A 19891-nucleotide genomic window follows, 5' to 3' on the forward strand; every position below is an offset into this window, starting at 1 on the left:
TTGCTGTTGCTCGGTCTTGTCAAATTGTAATCCGTTGCGCGAGCGTTGCTGTTGCTCGGTCTTGTCAATGCGAAGTGTTTCTTATATCGTGTTTCTTATATATTCGTTGCGAAGTGTTCTGTTATCCATACCTTATCCCATAAGTCGCGTCGGGAAGTTCTAAACGCATTTTTCTAGAATGACATTTTGGCATACCATTTTATAGAAATTTTCTTTAGCAAGAATTCAGTGGATGGTAGCTTTGTCTTTAAACCCATAGCTAGTTGCCAGTGTTGTGGCTGGGATAGCTCAATCTTCGGCAGCGTATTGCGGAATCTTTTGAAGTGTTTCCATTTGATATTATTTATTTTGCATGTTTATTCAATTTAGCTCCGAGATCGAAAAATGAAGTAGTTTTCGCATTGGTGGGCATGTTTCTAACGAGCCAAAGCCTCTGTAACCAATCGCAGGTTTTTTTTGGTTTGTCCAGCCGAGCAAGGTACTCGTGGTGTCCTTGGACACCACGAGTACCTTGCTCGATACCTTCGAGGACTTTTTTTAAGCAATGGTAGTTACAGGCCGCGTGCTGTGTCGCATGCGACATATCCGTGTGACGTCCTACGAAGGCGCAGAATAAGTGGCTAGGACTTATGTCAAATATTTGCTCAGAATGAGACATGAGGTACATTATCTATTTACCTATTCTTCCTTTGACGTGCGATTGCTTTGTTGGAAATTATCCACCGCCGGTAGTTTTTCATTTCTAACAAAATTAAATGGAATTGATTTGACAACAGATATCCTTAGCTTTCGAACGTCATCGCCCTTCGTCCAATCAGCAAACTTCGTTTCGGAATCGTCACAGTCGTTGATGTGTGGCGTAGCCGTGGCGCTTTTATGGTAAAGTGGAAATCATTTCGTCTGTTTCAGTCATTTAAGGACGTATGTCTCAACTTTTTTTCGATTTTTTTTCGAAAATGTCCTTTTTCAGAAATGGCTGCTGATTTCCCCTTATTGGACTCCTCGGAAAGCATGTGCGCACAGTTCGTGATCTTTTTTTTTTTTTTTTTCGTATCGGAAGTTGTAGTTCGGGCATCCAATATTTTAAGTTGGCTTTTTGTCCTTGACGATATGCCGTTATGCTAGCGTAAATGAACTTTCTCGCTTGTTATATGGCTAGCTAGTTGAAGCTGTAGCTTCCTCATCGTTTCACCATAGGTTGCAGTTAATGCCATGTGTTCGTCTATCGCAGTCTGTTGCATTATCGAGCCTGCTGACGCTTCTGGTCTAAAATTTTGGGATTTTTACGTCCGGTGCTGCCTTTGAAGCAATTCTTTAAAGAATTGCTTCGAACGCTGGGGCACTTCCAGCACGAGGCAAAGTGAGTCTTCGCCAGATCTCGAACCTAGACACTCTAGTAAAAGTTTAATAAGCAAACACTGCACCATCAGGGAACTTCGCTTCCGAATTGTCGCAGTCGTTGAGGTATGTGTATAGCCGTGGTTCTTTTATGGTTAGACGTGGGTTTCAGATGCCTCATAGCCGTGACAACTACGGTGTTTCAGAACTGTGGAGGGATCGAAACTAAGAATTTTTTAATGAAACCGTGGGAAGTTGGCGCAGGTGTATGTAGTTGTTCCTATTCATAAAGGCACTGTTAGGCAATAGGTTTTGATTCAATCATAACAATCCCGTTATGGCTTGGCATGTTCCAATCTTTATTTCAGCTGGATCTACATCTACTTATGCCGACTTCAACAATCGCCGCAGGTACAAAGGAGCATACGTTTGTTGCCTCTGTATTCTCTTTCATCGAAGGCAACTGGACATTGTTTTTCACATATGACGGGTGTCAAGAAGGAAACGCGCAGACGTTCTTCTCCGACAGTTGCTACGCGAATTTCCAAGAGTTCGTTCCTTATATTTTCTATAATATATACATATATATATATATATATATATATACATACATATATAATGCTTGAATATGAATCTGGCTCGAAGGAAAGCTAGCAACTTTCGAGAGTTGAAAAAGACAAAAAAAAAACCTGAAATACGGATCATTTCAGGTTCCGGAAGAACCTCCGAGAGATAAGTAAGAAAACAATACCGATCGGCAAACAGTCATGCACACCGCAGTTGTTTGCTCCCCCACATAGAAGTCATACCGCCATAAAGGAGGTTCCTGTAGTAGGGTTCACAGTGAAGATACAAATTGACTTCCAAGGACAAACTTTTTCAGTAGAAGTTTGCGAAGATCAGAACTGGGGGTCTTGCACGCCATTCTGGACAAAGGAACAGGTCCGTAGTACTCTCCGATAATTTTTCCGATATCAAAATTAGGCTTAAGATTATTCTATAAAACAGCGAGGAAAAGCATGTTGATTAAAGAATAAGTAGCTCGAACAAAACTAATTTGTGCGTCACGCGTGCGTGTTATTATTTGCTTTGCCACAGGTGCGCTTTGTTGAGTCACCTAAATACGGTGCGCTGGACCTCATATTCCACAATGGATGGAACACCCCAGCTCGGGTCGGAAACAAGTTTTCGATTGATCAATACACTAACGTAACCGAAGTGTGCAAACTGTATAGACCATAAGTTTGGTCGATGCCGTCCGTGGTACTTGGATGGATAGAGTTGTCGATTGGCTCGAAATTGGATCGGCAGATGTCAGCGACACCATGACGTTACCACAGGAATCCTGTCTTAAAGGGATCTTGACGACGAAAAGTCCTGGAAAAGCTGTTCAGCTTTACCTGGTTACTTTTGATTTGACTAGTGCGCTGCCGATCTTCAAGTATTTTTTATGTAACTCACGTTCCTTTGCTGTCCAGTTCTACCCCCATGTGACGATTTCCCTTCTTCAATCGTTCGATTGCTACACGCAACTTCCCCACAATCATTTTCGACCTCCATCGTTATCCCCCGCTAGAAACCCCGATGTCGGGGGTTGGCGATGCCGTTGGAGTCTCTTATGTTTCTTGATAGATCTAACTAAAATGGATTCGGCTTTAGCGCCCACCCAGCGTAAAGATTGGACGTTTATTTAAAGCAAAAAGATAGCAATACAGAAAATAGACCCTTAGTATGCAGATATCGGTTGGACGAAGTAGAGCTGTATTTCTTTCTTTTTTTGCCATTTGATCAGACGAGTGACCAAATCAATGTATATTATAGGGACCATGGCATATACATATGATATCATAAGTTGGGAAAGTTTTTACAAGACGTTAGACATTTTTATACATATTATAAGTCTCTCTAGGTTTTTTCCGATTTATGGGGTTTACAAACTGGGTACAAAAGGGTTTTGTTGTTAATTTCGTGGACAAATCTTCCCGCAAATATACTTAGAATACACCCTTTACTAGTACAGGGGGCATCATTAGAGGTTACAAGCTGCGGGGATTGCGCAGTTCGTTCGACTGCTCTGAGCGCTCTAGAAAAAACATATTTAGGGTAGTTAAGCTTTACCTCCAAAACAAAGCTTTAATTAGCGTCATTGGACCGGTGAACAAAGCATTAATTAACGTCATTAGACCGGTGAACAAAGCATTAACGTCATTGGACCGGTGAACAAAGCATTAATTAACGTCATTGGACCGGTGAACAAAGCATTAATTAACGTCATTGGACCGGTGAACAAAGCATTAATTAACGTCATTGGACCGGTGAGCAAAGCTTTAATTAACGTCATTGGACTGGCGAGCAAAGCTTTAATATTGGACCGGTGGACAAATCTTCCCGCAGGTATACTTAGACTACACCCTTTACTAGTATAGGGGGCATCACTAGAGCTTACAAGCTGCGGGGATTGCGCAGTTCGTTCGACCTCTCTGAACGCTAAAACATATTTAGGGTAATTAAGCTTCAACTACAAAGCTTTAATTAACGTCATTGGATCGTTGCCTATCATAGTGCTGGCCTCAAATCAATAGCCCTACGCAGCGTCATTCCAATATATCGCATAGGAGTTATTATAAGTTAAGGTGGCAATTCGTTTTTTCGAAGATCTCAGAATAAAATTATATGGGATCTTTCTGTCTTAAATTGCAGATTTCCAAGATAAGAATAAGCATTGCGCCTAAATTATCGAGTAATCGAAGGTTTAGCTGTTCTATTTATTTCAATGGTAGGGGCATATCGGAATATGATGATGATAATTAGTGTTTCTTCAGAGACGCTGATCGGCAAATATAAGCGGATTAATGCGGCCCGTTTTTCCGATGACTAATGTCACTGGGTCAGTCGCGTTGCGAAGTGCTTCTGTAGCAACAGCGTGGGGAACATTTATTAAATCTGTTCCATTTACAGAGTGGAGTTGGTCACCGACCTAAGTAGGAAACAGCAGAAAAAAAAGTCAGTGTTTAACTCACATAATATAAACACTTAATCGAATTATCAGACGTACTCCAACAAATCCAAGTTCCCAATATTGTTAAATACGTAATATAAATATATACATATACGTCGTTTGTTGGCTTGAAGTTAAGGTAAACTTCAAGTTATTATACGTTGTGTAAACACGACAGAAATAGCTGTACGTAATTGGTGCTTGCTACGAGAAACTAAGAGAAGCTAAGAGAAAAAAGTTGTTGCTGTTGTTATTGCGGTACACGAGGCTTCATTAAACTGAGTAAAAATGTTTGGCGGGCTGTTTTTCGTAACCGGTATGCGTTTATATGGTAATAACACTTCACACCTGAATGCCACTTCTTCCTAAAACAAAATAAGCTCATTAATAAAAGTACGACGTTTTAAGAATTTGAGCGTGGAAATATGCTGCGCTAAACAATTTCCCACCAGGATTAAATCTTCATTTTTTTGGTCGAAATCGACGGTCTACCTTATTGCCGGCTTTCACGCAGCTTCTTAAAAATCCGAGGAGGCATAATAGCTCGAAAACCCATTCCTAATGCACCAAAACAACCAATAATTGCTGATGAACACATGGACTGTTTTACTTTTTTAAATCCTTTAAATTCTTTAAATACTTTAAATCCTCTTTAAAAGAGGATTTTTTGGCTTGCTAACGACCCGAAAATTTGAATACGCTGGAATTTTTTTCCATGTCGGGTATTTTACAGACTTTGATTTCATACCTACAAAAATCGCTTGACACGCGCTTGACGTTGTATTGATTAGTAGCGGTTTTTGTCCCGAATTAAAGCTGTGGTTACAGCGGATAATGCTTTTTTAACATGGACATCAACAATCCGCTCTCGAATACGTGCGAAAATATTTATACGAAATACGAAATTTCGTTCGTTTTTGTTCAAGTTCAAATAGTCTCGGAAAGCCTGAGAACATCAAAATTAGTGCCACCGTATATACTAGTGTCTGCTGCCGTGGTGTACTAAGTTTCGTGGTATTATTGGACTGGCTTTCATAAGTTCTTTATTAACAATGAAAAGAATCGACAGCTGCAAGAGGTTAGACGCGACCGGGATATAATATAAAAACCGTAGTCGATAACCGACATGTATGTCTTCAACTAACAACGTAGTCACTGAGAACATAATTGCTGCGACGAAGCCAGTGTCCGACCGGATCTGTAAAGGCCACCGAGCCACGCATTCTGGAGATCGGTCGGCGCTGGAAACACATCAGCTACCGGTAGCTAAAGTGGCCGAAGGAGGCAGGCCCCCAGAAAGCCATTTTTACTGGTAGCGGCGTTATGTCGTAATCCACGTCGTCGCCGCCGGTGATATAGTAAAAAACGGAAGGGCTTCGATATGACGATCTGTTATTGACGGAAGGCGTGACCGGAGATGTGCCGAGCTAGGAGCAGGTAACCATGTACCGTACGAAGTTCTCTGATCGATACCACCAAAACTCCAGAAAGGGGAGGATATCTACTAATACGATGAATGAACGCGATAAAGCGCTGGGACCTTTCGACAACTGCGGCTAGGGCGCTAAAGGGGGCTAGGGGCTAAAGGGCCGTGCAAGCGCCTACTTAGCCACTATATACTGGGTTGTTGAAAATGTTTCGACTATTCTATTTATTAATTTAATAGGTTAGCTATGGAAAGCTTAGATTTGGTAGTAATAGATATGCTAAGATTACAAGAATGCCTCTAGTCAGACTTGCAAGACACAAACGCTACCCAGGTCAATAGAAAAATGCTGTTGGATGGTCATTAACCATACTAACCGTGTAGCCGTGGAAGAAACGGTCCAAAAAATGGATCCTAACCGGATATTTCAACGTGGAAGTTGCTAATCGCAGTGAGCGACCGGAAAAAGTTGAAATTATAGCGAAATTAATTATTGAAGATCGATACGTGAGTGGTCATGGTATTGCCACAGAAGCTAAGCATCTAGCATCGAACAGAAAGCACGATGTTTGGGTGCAGCACGAATTGATGTAAACGAATGTATTCGACCGTGTTTCTATCTGCGAAAATCTACAGGAGCGCAACGATTTATATAACGGATCACATGCGATAATATGCAGCTGGGAAGTGTTACGCAGTATCCGTGCCGAAATCCAGATTGACATCAGGAAAAGTGATGTAATGGGTTTCGTGGGGTTGGAAAATCGTGCATGCGTACGCTGCCATCGTTTGGTAAAATGACTCTTCGGACATGTTTTGTTAACTAACTAACAAGCTCTCAGCCATAGAAATGTGGGACTAGTGACCATTAAGAGTATCCTCTTGCACCATAAGAGCATCAGACTAGATCTTTTATTATCCGGCAAAAGTTGAGTGGACCTGGATGATAAGTCATCCGTCGTACAACTCTGATATTGCGCCATTAAAATGTTTCAGGTTCTCTAGAACTTCAATGAAAGTATTATCTTAATATATCAAAATCACACTTAGTGAGATTATATTTAATAGCCGACGACGAACGGGTGTGAAATAGCTGGCGATATAGCCAAAGTATTGCTAAGACGTCTGTCTGATTGAACGACTGTTCAACGGTTCTGCCCAATTTTTTGATAGCGGCGGGAGTGAGCTCATATCTGACATTTATTGGCCGATGCGGCCCAGTAAACTGCCGGTTTTACTTTATGTGTGGGTACCGTCCGGCTCGACACAGACGCAGGCGCTGACTTCACGGGCTCCCAACTGGTGTGCACCACTAGTCACATCATCAGAGTAATCCAAGTGCACAGAAGACCGCCGGATGCCACAGTATGTTTAAGACAGAGGAATGTAGGCTATAGTACGTACGTACATACGTGTGAGACGCGTGCCAGTTCGCAGCCTCGTGAAAACAGTGTAATCTTGTCTGGCACATGTACAGGAAATCGTGAAGAATCTGCGTGAAGCTGGATTGAGTGGGAGCTTAAGAATATCAGATTTCGGACGACGATATCCCGCCGGCGAAGCTGAGCCGGGGCATAGTAGGTCAAATGCCGTAGCTTAATTGTATCAATGAATACGTGTCTATTGCTATATAAAGGCAGAGCGAGCAGTTGTGAAGCGCTCAGTTGTGTCAGCCAACAACAGAGTTAAGGTCATTCCAACTGATGCTTTTTCCAGTTTGGTCTTTCCGAAGCGTTTCTTTTACCTCGATAGTTCCGCACCGCGATGCCACCGTATTTTCGAACACTTTTTTAATATAGATGCTCGTATCTCCATTTCGAACTTGATTGTTGGAGCCACCTGTCACCGCGAAACCTAAACGATTGCCATTCCTGATTAGCTTCACCTGCGAGATACGGAACAATATGTATAAAATGAATATAACGCGACCATTACGGAGGATTAAACGAATATGGACAGCTGGAAAGGTTGGAAACGTATGGGTCAGTTCGCGTTTATGTCTTATATAGCTAATTAGATCCCAATATCGACTAACAATGAAAGCAAACTACATTAATTTTTGTATTAATGAAAAATAAAATGAAGCAGAAATGATTGGCCGTCATTATCATAAATTCCCGTTCAATACTTTATAATCATACATATTATTAATAAGAGGTCTTCATTAGAAATGAAAAAAACTAATAATTTACAGCTCAGCTATTCAGGTTTTTGCAACTTTGAAAAATTTCATCTGGACATTTACGGCGAACCAACGTGAAATATATAAGTATCTCTCCTTACGAACCTGTACGATGTGAACTTTTCCTATATAGCGGCGCACGGTAATAGCCAGAGAATCGCGTGCTGAAAGCATAACGCGCTTGGCGTCTTCGTGAGAGATACTTTTGAAACCTATTCCATTGGCTGAAATAATTAGATCGCCCACCTGCAGAGGAAAACAATCACAATAGCACGATGAATTGCTGAAGACTTACCCACCTGTCACTTTAAGAGGCACCATAGCGGCCAATCGGCAAGGCAGGTGGGCAACTATCATGGGATGAACGAAAGAACACTTTGACAAATGCAGTAAGCTAGCTAACAAGGAAAGTGTCAACGGTTCGTGATCCTACGCCAGCCAGTTCTTTATTGTTCGGACAAACAATAAGACTTATATACACACACACACACATATGTGTGAGGCTTAATTTAACGCGTTTTTTTTGCGTACACCTACCCTTAATCTACCATCAACAGCCGCAGGACTTCCAGGAGTAACATCCGCGATGTAGACGCCTTGATCGTTCGCACGAATTTCTTGGTCACGACCTGAATTCCAATAAGCGCGCACTACAACTAAACAACTTATGCCTCGCACGGCTTACAACAAGCTACAATACAATATAAATTTTCAGAGCATTTCAACATATCTGTCTAAAGGAAGAAGCCAAGCAATTATACAAAATGACCGCTTATTGATTTTCAATTAATCAAAGCTGTTGGTTTTTCAGACAAGCATAATAAACGTTGTTTACAAGAGGCCATTGAGCACGCAACCTGTGTCACTTATGATTTAAAAACATCAACAAAAACGAAAATATTAAATTTGCCGCTAGAAATTCTTCTGCTTCTGACTAACACAGCTGAAATATGTTCTCGTATATTTATATATATATATATATAGACTGTTCAGTACTGTGAAATGATCTGTTTATCGTCCACGTTGTCGCGGGTAAGAGCTTCTTTGAATAACACATATGATTACGCTGTTCAAATTCTTTGTTATATCTTCGGTACGTTGCCAGCACAACTAAGCCAACACGTCAATCTCGGTTTCACATCAAAACGCAATGTCGTTGGGTCCTCATACGTACAGCTAAATTGGTCAGCAGAAATTTATCTATTGTTATAGGTAAAGCTCCTCTAGAGTGTATCAACAGCGTTGTACTGATCAGTACAACGATATTTGTGCTATTTACTACTAAGTGTGCTTGGTAGACGCCATAACGGTGTTGTGTGGAAAATCCTATCTATGAATCTTCCGCGTTTGTCCATCAAATGCCTAGCATGTAAAGCTCTATTGATCTTCGGTAAACGACGTTTTAAGGAGGTTGTCGGTCACGTTCTACGCTTGTGTACACGACTTGCTACAAGTGCTCTCGCCTGGCCCGAGTCTCTGACATAGATGAAAAAAATACCGTTCTTTCTAAACCGACAACAGAATAGGCAATGCTGCGGCGGGTAACGTTGAGACGCCTACTACGCCCATCTATTGTCTGTTTGAATTAAAACACTTCCTATGAGAAGAATATCTAGGGGATGGGTGTTAGGAATATGTCTATTTAGATTTTGACGAATGCGTACCGCCAAGAATGACGAGTCCAAAACCTTTCTCGTCAAGTCGCCGAATCAAAACATTTTCTTGCTGCCAGTCTTTCTTCTCGTCGCGTTCACGGCGGTTCAGTAGAAAGTTCTCCCGGGACTGAAGTTAATAAAAAATAATCTTAACTTTTTTAACTATTAAGAAATTTCATATAGATACGTTTACAACGCACAGGTGCCGAAAACAACAATTAAAATAATGTCTAGATTACTCTGCGCCTGTGAAACGACGCCTTACGCGATCATATGTAAATAACATTTGTACGTGTTGTAGAACAGCTAAAATATAAAACCTAAATGAAAACTTTATGGGTATAAAATATCTACTGAACTTCACATCGACTTCGGTACGAGCTATAACTTATTTATTTAGGTAGAGTATGTCTCACGTAGCCCCGCTCGTTGCGGTTGAACTCTAGTTATTTTCTTGACCCTGTAACAATTTAATTAATATGAAATTACAACCTACCATCTGTTTGGCTTAGTCAATTTGGGATCTAAGGGTCATTTTGTGTTCTCAGGTCCTGTGTTTTAATATAAAGCTGGGCCGATTAAAATAGGGGCACTAGAAAATCATAATGCGAGTTGACTTCTCGCCTGATATTATTTAATATTATGTTTAATCTTTTGCTAACGCATACCCTGGTGAAATGATGCAAAGCTTTACGGACCGACTGGCGCGGTGTTGAGGTAACCGGCACATCATCCTGTGAGTCTTCCAGATCGTCAATTGGCAGCGCGCCCCTAGGCGCTTCAGGTTTGGAAGTGCGATACAAATCAAGCAAAGCGAGGTTACTTCCGTTTGAGCCCGTGCGCGATGTTCCAATAACTCGAGCTTGTCGAGCGCGAAGACGTTGAAGTGACGACGCTTGACTATCTGTGTCACATTCAGGAAGGCCCGAACTGTTCGCCTGTTTATACAGACTATCACGTTTCTGAATAGCAATTCTGCCACTTCCCGCTTTCAGTTGATTGACAGATGTTTGATAATCGCAATGCTCTCCATATGTCTGTTGATTAACCGTCTCTCCGATTGGAAATGCAGCCGCCGACTTGTAAAGTTCGTTTACCTTAGCGCGCTGTGTCACATTCTGTTCGGAAGTGGCTTTGTCTCGAAGCGGACCATTGTACGGACGAACAGAGCCAGTTCTAGTTTCACTCTCTTGATGGGTCCTATGAAGCTTTTGCTGATTTTCTGCACTATCCGCTAATTGCTTGAACTTACAAAGGGCCTGATTAAACGTCGACATCTTAGGCTGTTGTTCATGTTCAAGTTTTTGTTGTAGCTCCGCGGGGATTTGTTTTTCTGGCCTCACGTATCGGCTACTATTTGTTTCGCTTGATTTCGTCCGACCAGGATTTGGGTAATCATTCTTGTTACGTTCCCAACTTTTAAATGGCTCCTTCCCCAAGGGCCGGTTGTCGACGTACGCCTGTTTGTTGAAGGTGAAGTCGGTTCCGCTGTGTAAATCTGTGAGGTCTTTCTGTGAGTGAGACTTATACCGAGATGTTTCAGTTGCCCGCACTGGGTTCTTTTGGACTATTGCATGCCTTGCGAGATCTACTTCATTTAAGTCCAGTGCGTCATGCGAGACGGCATCTAACCTGGCAGGCCTAATCTCTTTTCCATTTTTGTACTGTTCACCTTGATTAGATAACGGTTTGGTGGTTCGCTTAGGCTCCACCATGCCATTTATTTGGTACCCAACCTCAGTCTGGTCCTGAAGCTGTTTCGCTTGTTGATCGCTTTGTCTGGAACTGGGTCTAAATTGGCTTCCAACGGCCGCAACACGCCAATCGGCATCTCTTCGTCCACGACTTAAGCTCAATGGAACCGAGCCTTCACGTTTTCGAAGCTCCCACTGTTGAACAATTCGGTTATTTGGGTAATCAGTAACATGTGCGCCGTCGCCTGGGTAACTGTTGGTACTTTGTATGCCATACCGCGGGACCGTTGGCAAATTGTTCTGACTGAGATTAGCATGAACTGAATAGTAAGTCGGTTTTGGTGGCTTGTTCAAATTCCATAGCGATTTCCACTCTTGTAAGTTAAAGATACCCATCACGTACTTTCGGCTACGCCTTGCGCCAGGTCTTCGCGCTTTTACACGATGCCGACTTTCTGAATCACTGCCTGCTTACAATGGAACACGTTATTGTTTTTCCTCTTCTATTCCTTCGCCTCTTTAAGCCTTCTGTAGTCGCCCGCCACTGCCACTTAAGAGCCTTAACTTGTATGATTACGCGACGGTAAGAATGCCTTTTAAGAAACAGTAAGGACCTATTACTGGCGAAAACCTTCACTGGGTACTCGAGTAAAGCAGTAATTCTGGCAAAACTACTGGCATCAAAGCTGTGAGCTCTCAAGCACGGCCACTTGAAATAGAAACTGGTAGGCACGTCTGATGAAGTGCAGTCCTCGATGGCTGTTCTCCTTAACGGTAGAACGGGCACAGTAGTCAATTTATGAAGAACAAGCAAATGCGATGAAGCGCCCTGATATGAACGAAACAGATTCAATCGTCCATAGCGAAATGGAGATAATAGCACGAAATTATATCTTAACAAAAAACAAGACAAGGCGTTGCCAATGTCAACAAGTTAATGGAAGTGATCGTTATCGAGGTAGCTTTGCCCAAGCTTTTGGTATGCAGTTAACCGCACTTTCCCCTCGGCGCTGTTCAAAACAGCGCCCTACGTAGCAATCGGCGCGTGACTACCACGCTATCGGCAACAGTGATTGCAGCTAAATACGATGGCTGGCCGAATCGTAACGAGTGGCTTCGGCTGTTCGTCGTATAGGAGAAAAGGGGGCGGTAGAAGAAAAGGTATATACACAGCCAGTCCGTCAGTTAGTCGTTTGTTGCTTAGTGGTCCAGCGATTTGACATTATCCGAATTCGTGGTGAAGCTGTTGCCAACGCCCGCTACGGCGATCGACGCTGGCCAGTCGCTTCGTTAATTGTGATCTCACAAGCTAAAGTATATACTCTGCCAGCAAGAACTGTTGACGACGAACGCTAGCGGCACTGCGTACACGAGTAGACACGCTCGTTCACGGTGCGCACGAGTATGCAGTCATTGAAAATGTCTAACGCAACAGAAGTCACCGTTGTTAAGCGAACGTTTAAAGGAGCGGGAGAAGGCGTGAGCGGCTGGTGGAATTAATAGAGGAGGGAGCGCTGCTGGAAGCAGCAGACGGGGCTCATAAATACGCTCGCGTCTACACAAGACGTCGCAGTAGACACGTTACGGTTATACACACCCTCGTAAAGTGCTGCGCGTTGAACTACTCTTCTTTCGTTGACGATGACCACGATACGCAAGCACAGTGCGAACGGTTGCTTGCTCGCTCGCTCGCTTGAGGGTAGAGGTATCGACAGCGCGAGAATTCTGCTTTGTTCCTAATGAGAACGATAACAACAGTTTAAACATTACTACCGGGAATGAACAATCCGGCTAACGGGTGTGTCTCTAAGTTAGTCAGTCACTCAGTCAGTGACCGGCTTGCCAATGCTCGCCCTCTATCTTGAGCGAGGCTGTTAAACATCCAGAGCCACAGACTAACAAAGGAATGGATCTAGCAAACGAGGCCGAATGAATCCTTTCCCAACTTGACGCATACGCCGCCTACCTTACGAATAGTGCCATTCTAGGCTAAACTATATGCGCTAGGCTGACACAGACCGGGCCAGCGCGATTTGCAAGCGCGGTTGCAGAACTCCTTAACGCTCAGAGCGTACTAGCGAGTAACTGGCCAGACACAGATAAACTGGCAAAAACAAGTAGACAGGAAAGTTTATACAGCTCGTACTCGTTGCTACTATTGTTGGCCATTGATCGTTAATTCAATTCGACTCACCGCTCGCAGAGCAAATATCCTCGTAGTGGTAACAAATGGTCGTAGCGGCAGCAACAGCAGCACTTACACAACACAGCAGGATTAAGCTTTACTGTGAGCCTTATAAACGGTCTTTTCCGGCAATAGTTTTGCCGATTCCGCTTAGCATTACTATTATGTCTATTGAAATTTTCGGGTGAACGCCAGCAAACACCTAGCGGTGGAGGTGTTTCTGCAAGCAACAGCCACGGAAGGTTCACGCTGCAAGCGACTCGCTACTGAGACGCCTGTCTGGCCGCATTTGTCATTGATGTTCACTTCCGTGTTATTGTTAGTACTATTTTGCTTGCCAGTGCAACAGAAACTGATGAAACTGACCGTCGTAGCTTAGCGTTAAGAGGGATTAAAAAGAAAGCAGCGTTTTTAATTGGGGGACGGACGAGATGGATAGCCCAGTTTGTACTTGAACAAACTATTACAGCTGAGAGGGACGAATAATGAGGTAGGCGATCGCCTTATACGCGGTCTTGATTCGTTTCAGGTTTTCTATTTACGACAACGTTAGGTGATGGACCTAATTCGGGTCTGTCTCACCCTATTTTTTTGTGCCTCGTCTTCGCGTCATGCTTTATAGCACGACCTTTCGCTTGTCATCTTCCTAAACTTTGATATTCATTAACAAAGTGGCCATCAAATAAATTAAATATATTTCTAAATTAAAGCACTTTAAAAAGTAGCTTTTCAAGTGCCTATGTATCGAAGGCTATAACAACGTTTTCTATCAGGGCCATTTCAAAGAATGGGTCGCAAAGATTTTACTGAGCAGTAATACTGGAATTGGCCTAATTGTGAAACAATAGTTTTTTCGCTCTAATTTAGAGAAAAAAAAACAACTATAGTTTCATAATTGAGTCTTTTCCAGCAGCAGTCCTTAGTAAGGCCTTTGCGACGACGTCTAAAATGGTGCTGATAAAGTTTACTTCTGGTCCGTTTTTCCCTAAAACCGAACCGCAAACCGAACGTAACCAGGTGGCAGTTGAGTCATCTAACGCGTTACTCGGCGGCGTCTATTAGGTACCGTCTCATCTCTCTCAGATAAATGCTTACCTGTGTAGCTGCATAGTAATTCTAACGATCTTTAGGCAGATTTGTGATAATATTTTTGCACTATGTTCTTTCCACACTCTCAGCAGCTTCAATTATATTATAGACGGCTATCGGATTCAGCGGAGTCAGAAATGCTTGTATCGTAACCCGTTTGAGAAGAAGTGAGAACTTTTTCTCGCCGTCGATAGTAATGGGCTAGGAATGCAAAAGGACTAATATGCATCGCGTATTGATCTTTTGTAGGTAGCTAAACTAGCTGGGACAGCACTATCCAGGCCGAGTTTGACTTCAGCTGATTCCCCCTTCATGAACTGATTATCTGATACAAGTCTAGCGCAAATCATAAACAGTACCTGAGAATATGAAAGTAAAAAAAAAAACAAAATCGTTGAGGGTAGATGCTCGTAAGAAATTTCATTACTTGCATTTCCGGAAAACGCGTTTCTTATTATAGAGTAATCCGCCTAATTTCCTGAAATTTTCATTGGTCTTGCATCTAGCATGCGAGATGCACCGATGTCCGCATCAGAATATAACATTTATTAGATACACAGTCGACACCTTGCTATTTCCCCATGTGAATCCTACATGAAAGCATGGGTTGCATAATATTACTGTATGGTACGGGTTTCGATTTGTCATAGCCGGCGGTCCTTTACTTTGGATTACTTTATTTCTTTTTCAACTTATTAGATTTATATACGTATATATATTCTATTATTTATTATTTTATATTATATAAACTATCATTTGAGGCAAAAGTCAGCTATAGGATTCCTAGTATTACAACTTGTCACAACTTCTATCAGAGGCAACGTTTGCCTAGTGAGCACCCATTACGTAACATAATACGCTACCATTAAAAGACGAGATCGGATCATTTCTGAACGGATCTACGCCGAAGGTCATACACGATCGATGGCAATGTTCTTAAGACATATCTCATGTCATTTAGTTCTCGTATATGTCTATCTACAACTTCTACCAATTTACATCCAAAAGAATCTGTATAAAGCTACGAATCGATGTTAGCTTTGAAAAGAATCAGACAGAGTTATCGAAACGTCTCGTGAACTGTGCCGCAAGACGCAGGGCAACTAAAAAAGAGCAACGGGGCAAAAAGCCACTTATTGCACTAAACACTAAGAAACCATAATTTGACCAGCGAGTTGGTAGGTGGCGCTTAAATGATTATAACCCTAATAATACCAGTAGCTTGCCGCATCCAAATATCTTGGAACGAATCTCCTGTAACAGCTAGTGATGTTCTTAGGATCGACATTAACGCAATGCCTTAAAATCGACATTTTATGACGGAGGCAGGTAATTAATATCAAGTAATTTAAAGAATATAGTATTTTACATGAAAATTGCCGCTGATGATGTCTGTTCACCGGTTTTTGATGTCAGCCTATTTGACATCGGCTAGCGACTCACACAAGTGCGCGTGCGTTTAGTCGATGCGCCGATGATTGACTTCAAAAATGAATTCAGATATACCATATGGATAAAGTTGTAGTTTTGTACAGGAATGGCACAGTTCGGGATATCCAGGATATCAAAGATATCTGCTAGTCTTCGACAAAAGCATGAACAGAAAACGATCCGAAATAGTAATAACTGGGTAATGTTATAAACAGGTAAATGAGTGTATTCCTGAATTTTTGTTGCAAAAAGACTGCAGGGGCTAAATGTAAAGAAGTGATGCGCAACTGGAATAGTAGGCGCCCTTCACTGAACGCAGGATTCCAAGGTAAGGAACCTAAAGCCACTGGCTGACGGTGCTATATCGTCATAATCCCGAAGGTTAAGCTTGCATAGATTTTTATGTAGGAGTAAAATTCAGAACAACCCTATATTCAAATTGGAGAAGGCTCTTTTGTCTGACGGACGTCTAACTCTTTCCAATTCTTTCTAAGGCACCTCACCGAAGCAACACTATTTTGAACAGTTTAGGCAAAGTGGCACAATGACTATTAAAAGCTAAAGGATACTTTGAACATCACCTGATAAAAACTCGTACATATGCTATCACCATTATTCCTGTCATGAGACTAATCTCAGTTTGTAGCAATAGTCTAGTCTATTGCAGCGGCCAATGATCGAACCCTAGGCGTGATCATTATTTGAGCGAGGTACACGGAACTATTTAGAAATCTTATACCTCTTATTTGACATTTTACTGCTGCAGACTGCTGTAAGTCTAAAAGGAACAAACTTAACTTAGAATAAGTAATTAAACACTTGGTGAAGCTCTGTATTTATTGAGGTTCATACTGCGGATTAGCATTATTGATAATTACTTAATAATGTGAAAAAATTCTGAATAAAATAGACATCCTGCTTAATTGTTACTAATTGTGTAGTATTTAGTATTCGAAACACTAATGCCCCACCTAGGGCGAAGCCTTCTCCGATTGCGCGATAGCCCGACGACGCACTGCAGAGGAAAGGATACAATTATCTTCTATTGACTGTCAACACAGATTTTTTAGTAATTATTTTTTATTCTAATCGATTCGTTTCTACGTGGAGAAGACTGATATCAACTATGGCTATCCGAATAAAAGTTGCCCCTCTAAGAGGTAAGCACACTTGTTTTGCTCGTGTTTGAACGGCGAGGACATTTACCTCTAACTTGCTTATTTTTTTATTGTGTTTAACTCTTTCGGTTTCGTCGGTTCCTCGACGACATTCGACCAAGAACTAAATCTCTCCCGAAGAGCCCCTACTGAACCAATTTTAATGCCGTAGGCTGGTTTGGGTTTCGCATAACCACGGGATATTTCTTGGTTCTGTGACATCTCGGCTAATCGTTGAAATTTATTCCTAGCCAGAAAAAACTGTTTCTCTTCGTTTTCAGGATTATTTTCTTGCTCGAATTCAACTTGCTTTGCAGAGTTACCACTCTGATTATTAATCTCTTCGATCGATCTTGCAGGCGCAGCTGAATATCTCTTTTCATTGCTGTTTCGAGCTTTCATCAGATTGTTTGTTAAGTGCCGATAAGCTGGACTCGTCAACTCATCAATAGATACCAAATCACAGTCAGTACGCCTAACATCTCTGTGAGAGCGAGATTTCAACCAGCATGGATCGCCTGAACTAGATAGCGCGGACCCATTTTGCGCTTTCGTCTCAGTGGCTGCGTATAGCCCAGTGGTTTTACGATTCAAACCTGGATAATTATCTAGTCTACGGGAAAGAGAGTGAGGTGGTCCATCGTAGACGAATTTTGTTTCGGGAGCGCGTTCGGGTCCGTTCAGATGAAAGGCCGTTGACTTATTTACCTGACGTTCAACACTCGTTTGTCGAAGTTCCATTGTTCTATTAGACTGGCGTGCATACTGGAGTTGATTTTCTTGGTCCCGTTGATCTGATTTCGCTCTCGAATGAAGAACATTACTTCGTGTAGTTCGCTGATATCTTGGTTGAGTACTTGTATGCCTCTGAGGATGCGAGTCTACCTCGTCAAAGTACGGTCCCGCGTAGTCAGTGTGTTTTGGCTGTCGCACCTTTTCTGGCTTACTCATGTTCCACAACGATTTCCATTCTCGCAAGTTAAATATGTGCATCATGGATGTCTTGCTTTGGGCCGGAGCCTGCCTGCACGATGGAGGTCCTGCGTTATAACTACTGCCTTCTTTAAGGTCACTGCATCCACGTGTCTATCTATAATATCACTGCGATACAACCAGTCTTAAAGCTGATTTCACTGATAATAACACATAAGAACTAAGAGACTATTAGTTCAGCTAGGTGTGACAATTGCCGTGAGCTTTTTTTTTAAAGATAGACAAATTCTGCAATAAATCAACGCAAGAGAGTTCCCGTAGAAGTTTGTAACGAACTTCGCAATTGTTCGTCGTGGTCGTGCAGTGTTGGTCATGTCAATAGATGACCGTAGTCTGAGTGCCAGCGACACCGCCTCAAAGCAATTAAATGGCTTGGATTGGCTCTATGCGGAACCAAAGCTTTGTTTCCTATCGGTGCAGATCATACAAGTGGTCAATGGCCGCCACTGACGATAATCCGCTGGGAGTGCTTGACTCGGTTGACAAAATATATTCGCTCTTACGCCGAATCCCCATTCCTTCCGCTGTGTATGTTCCTGTGCTAGACAATCTATGTTACAAAAGAACTCAGCGACATCAGGAACTAGAAAAAATATATATAAAAGCAACAGAAGCGAGGAAACGAGAGAGGGAATGGGCGCTAGAAAACGAGGCCTGGGGCAGGCGGATTATCGTCGTCGAGATAACAGAATTAAATAGATAGGGGCTTAACTTGAAGAGAGTTTGTCGCTAAACGAGATTTCCTTTGTTATAGATTAGAGTTGATGACTGGTACCTTTGCACAAACGTTCAGTGGAACAAAGAGTACGGTAAATTATACCTCCCCCATCAATAAGATGTGCGATTGTCCTGGCTCAGCATGATCGATTGATCCGCATGAGATGAAAATATGTTTGCTTTGGCTTGGAGAACGAATACTTGAGTATTTTGGTTATTAATTGCACAATGCCTTGGTTAGTTAGGTCGGATAGTACAGAAAATTGTTGCTTGAAATCGGTATTAATTTCCGTAGTCCTTCTTACAGGTATACACTTGCAGTGCTATCTAAAAGAACCTGTTATTTAAATAGATCAATCTTAAAAGACGGACGAAGCATTATGAAAAAAGATTAAAAAAAAAATTGACTGTTTTCTTTAGATGAATGTGATGACGCTCGTCTACTGTATTAAATATGCACGATTTAGAGCAAACTACATTTTGCACTGATAAATTGAGTTCAATTAAGATAGGATGGTGCAAGACAATTGAGTCTCTCTTTCCATTTGTTTGTAGTTCATCTACAGATTTGGTAATTATTTTACAGAAAAAAAAGGGAGCCCAACACACTGAGCCTAAGGCTACCAAATAATCTCCAATGACTAATTACCAATAATATATATATATATTATTTTCCGATTTTTGTCATTCTAAATTATGTCAGCATTAGACAGAATAATTGTCCGACGGGCCTAACACCGTACTTTTCGGTGCATCAAGACTGGGAAAATCTTCACTAAACCCAAGAAGCATTAGTTCGTTCTCGCCATCTTTTGCGATAGAAATATCATCAAAGTTCCTTTGCTAATCTGAATTAGGCTTATACGCTAGCCGTTGATAAATAAATAGCTATAAAAGTATATTTAACATAAGGACGATTTAGTCACAGTAGTAGGTATTAATAGCCGAGATCAGCAACACTGAGAACGTGGAAGGTAACGATCGCGATGACCTCTGGCGAAGCTACTTTTTTTTTTTTCTACATAT

The 19891-nt window shown here is 41.9% G+C and overlaps 2 protein-coding genes across 6 annotated transcripts; one reads left to right on the plus strand and one right to left on the minus strand.

Annotated features, from left to right (window-relative positions):
- The first annotated feature begins 1687 nt into the window (after nt 1-1687).
- Nucleotides 1688-3014, plus strand: LOC111255431 (uncharacterized). The gene is made up of 3 exons (XM_022817399.2): nt 1688-1888; nt 2049-2280; nt 2437-3014. Exons 1-3 carry the CDS (start codon nt 1725-1727, stop codon nt 2578-2580), a joined length of 540 nt encoding a protein of 179 aa, XP_022673134.1. The 5' UTR covers nt 1688-1724; the 3' UTR covers nt 2581-3014.
- Nucleotides 3015-4071: 1057 nt separating this feature from the next.
- On the minus strand, nt 4072-13801 carry LOC111255430 (uncharacterized). 5 transcript variants are annotated; one of them, XM_022817397.2, is made up of 7 exons: nt 13488-13801; nt 10268-13029; nt 9609-9726; nt 8482-8573; nt 8050-8190; nt 7507-7647; nt 4072-4315 (listed from the first exon to the last, which is right to left on the minus strand). In XM_022817397.2, the coding sequence occupies exons 2-7, from the start codon at nt 11687-11689 to the stop codon at nt 4157-4159; spliced, it is 2073 nt and encodes a 690-aa protein (XP_022673132.1). In that variant the 5' UTR covers nt 11690-13029; nt 13488-13801; the 3' UTR covers nt 4072-4156. The 5 variants fall into 5 exon arrangements, with proteins under 5 accessions (XP_022673132.1, XP_022673133.1, XP_086846798.1 ...); XM_022817398.2 differs by lacking the exon at nt 13488-13801 and having other exon boundaries at nt 10298-13395; XM_086990672.1 differs by lacking the exon at nt 13488-13801 and having other exon boundaries at nt 10268-13390.
- Nucleotides 13802-19891: the final 6090 nt, after the last annotated feature.

The sequence above is a fragment of the Varroa destructor genome, unplaced genomic scaffold, assembly GCF_002443255.2.
Source record: "Varroa destructor unplaced genomic scaffold, Vdes_3.0 BEIS01000001.1, whole genome shotgun sequence".
Lineage (NCBI taxonomy): Eukaryota > Metazoa > Arthropoda > Arachnida > Mesostigmata > Varroidae > Varroa > Varroa destructor.

Bases quoted from the DNA above. Each gene is read 5' to 3' on its own strand.
- LOC111255431 (XM_022817399.2), top strand. From the start codon at position 1,725: ATGCCGACTTCAACAATCGCCGCAGGTACAAAGGAGCATACGTTTGTT. The intron at 1,889-2,048 runs GTTCGTTCCTTA...GGATCATTTCAG, and splicing joins TGCTACGCGAATTTCCAAGA to GTTCCGGAAGAACCTCCGAG. The intron at 2,281-2,436 runs GTCCGTAGTACT...GCTTTGCCACAG, and splicing joins CATTCTGGACAAAGGAACAG to GTGCGCTTTGTTGAGTCACC.
- LOC111255430 (XM_022817397.2), bottom strand. From the start codon at position 11,689: ATGGGTATCTTTAACTTACAAGAGTGGAAATCGCTATGGAATTTGAAC. The intron at 9,727-10,267 runs GTATGCGTTAGC...TATTAACTTCAG, and splicing joins CTTTGCATCATTTCACCAGG to TCCCGGGAGAACTTTCTACT. The intron at 8,574-9,608 runs GTACGCATTCGT...ATTGGAATTCAG, and splicing joins TGGACTCGTCATTCTTGGCG to GTCGTGACCAAGAAATTCGT.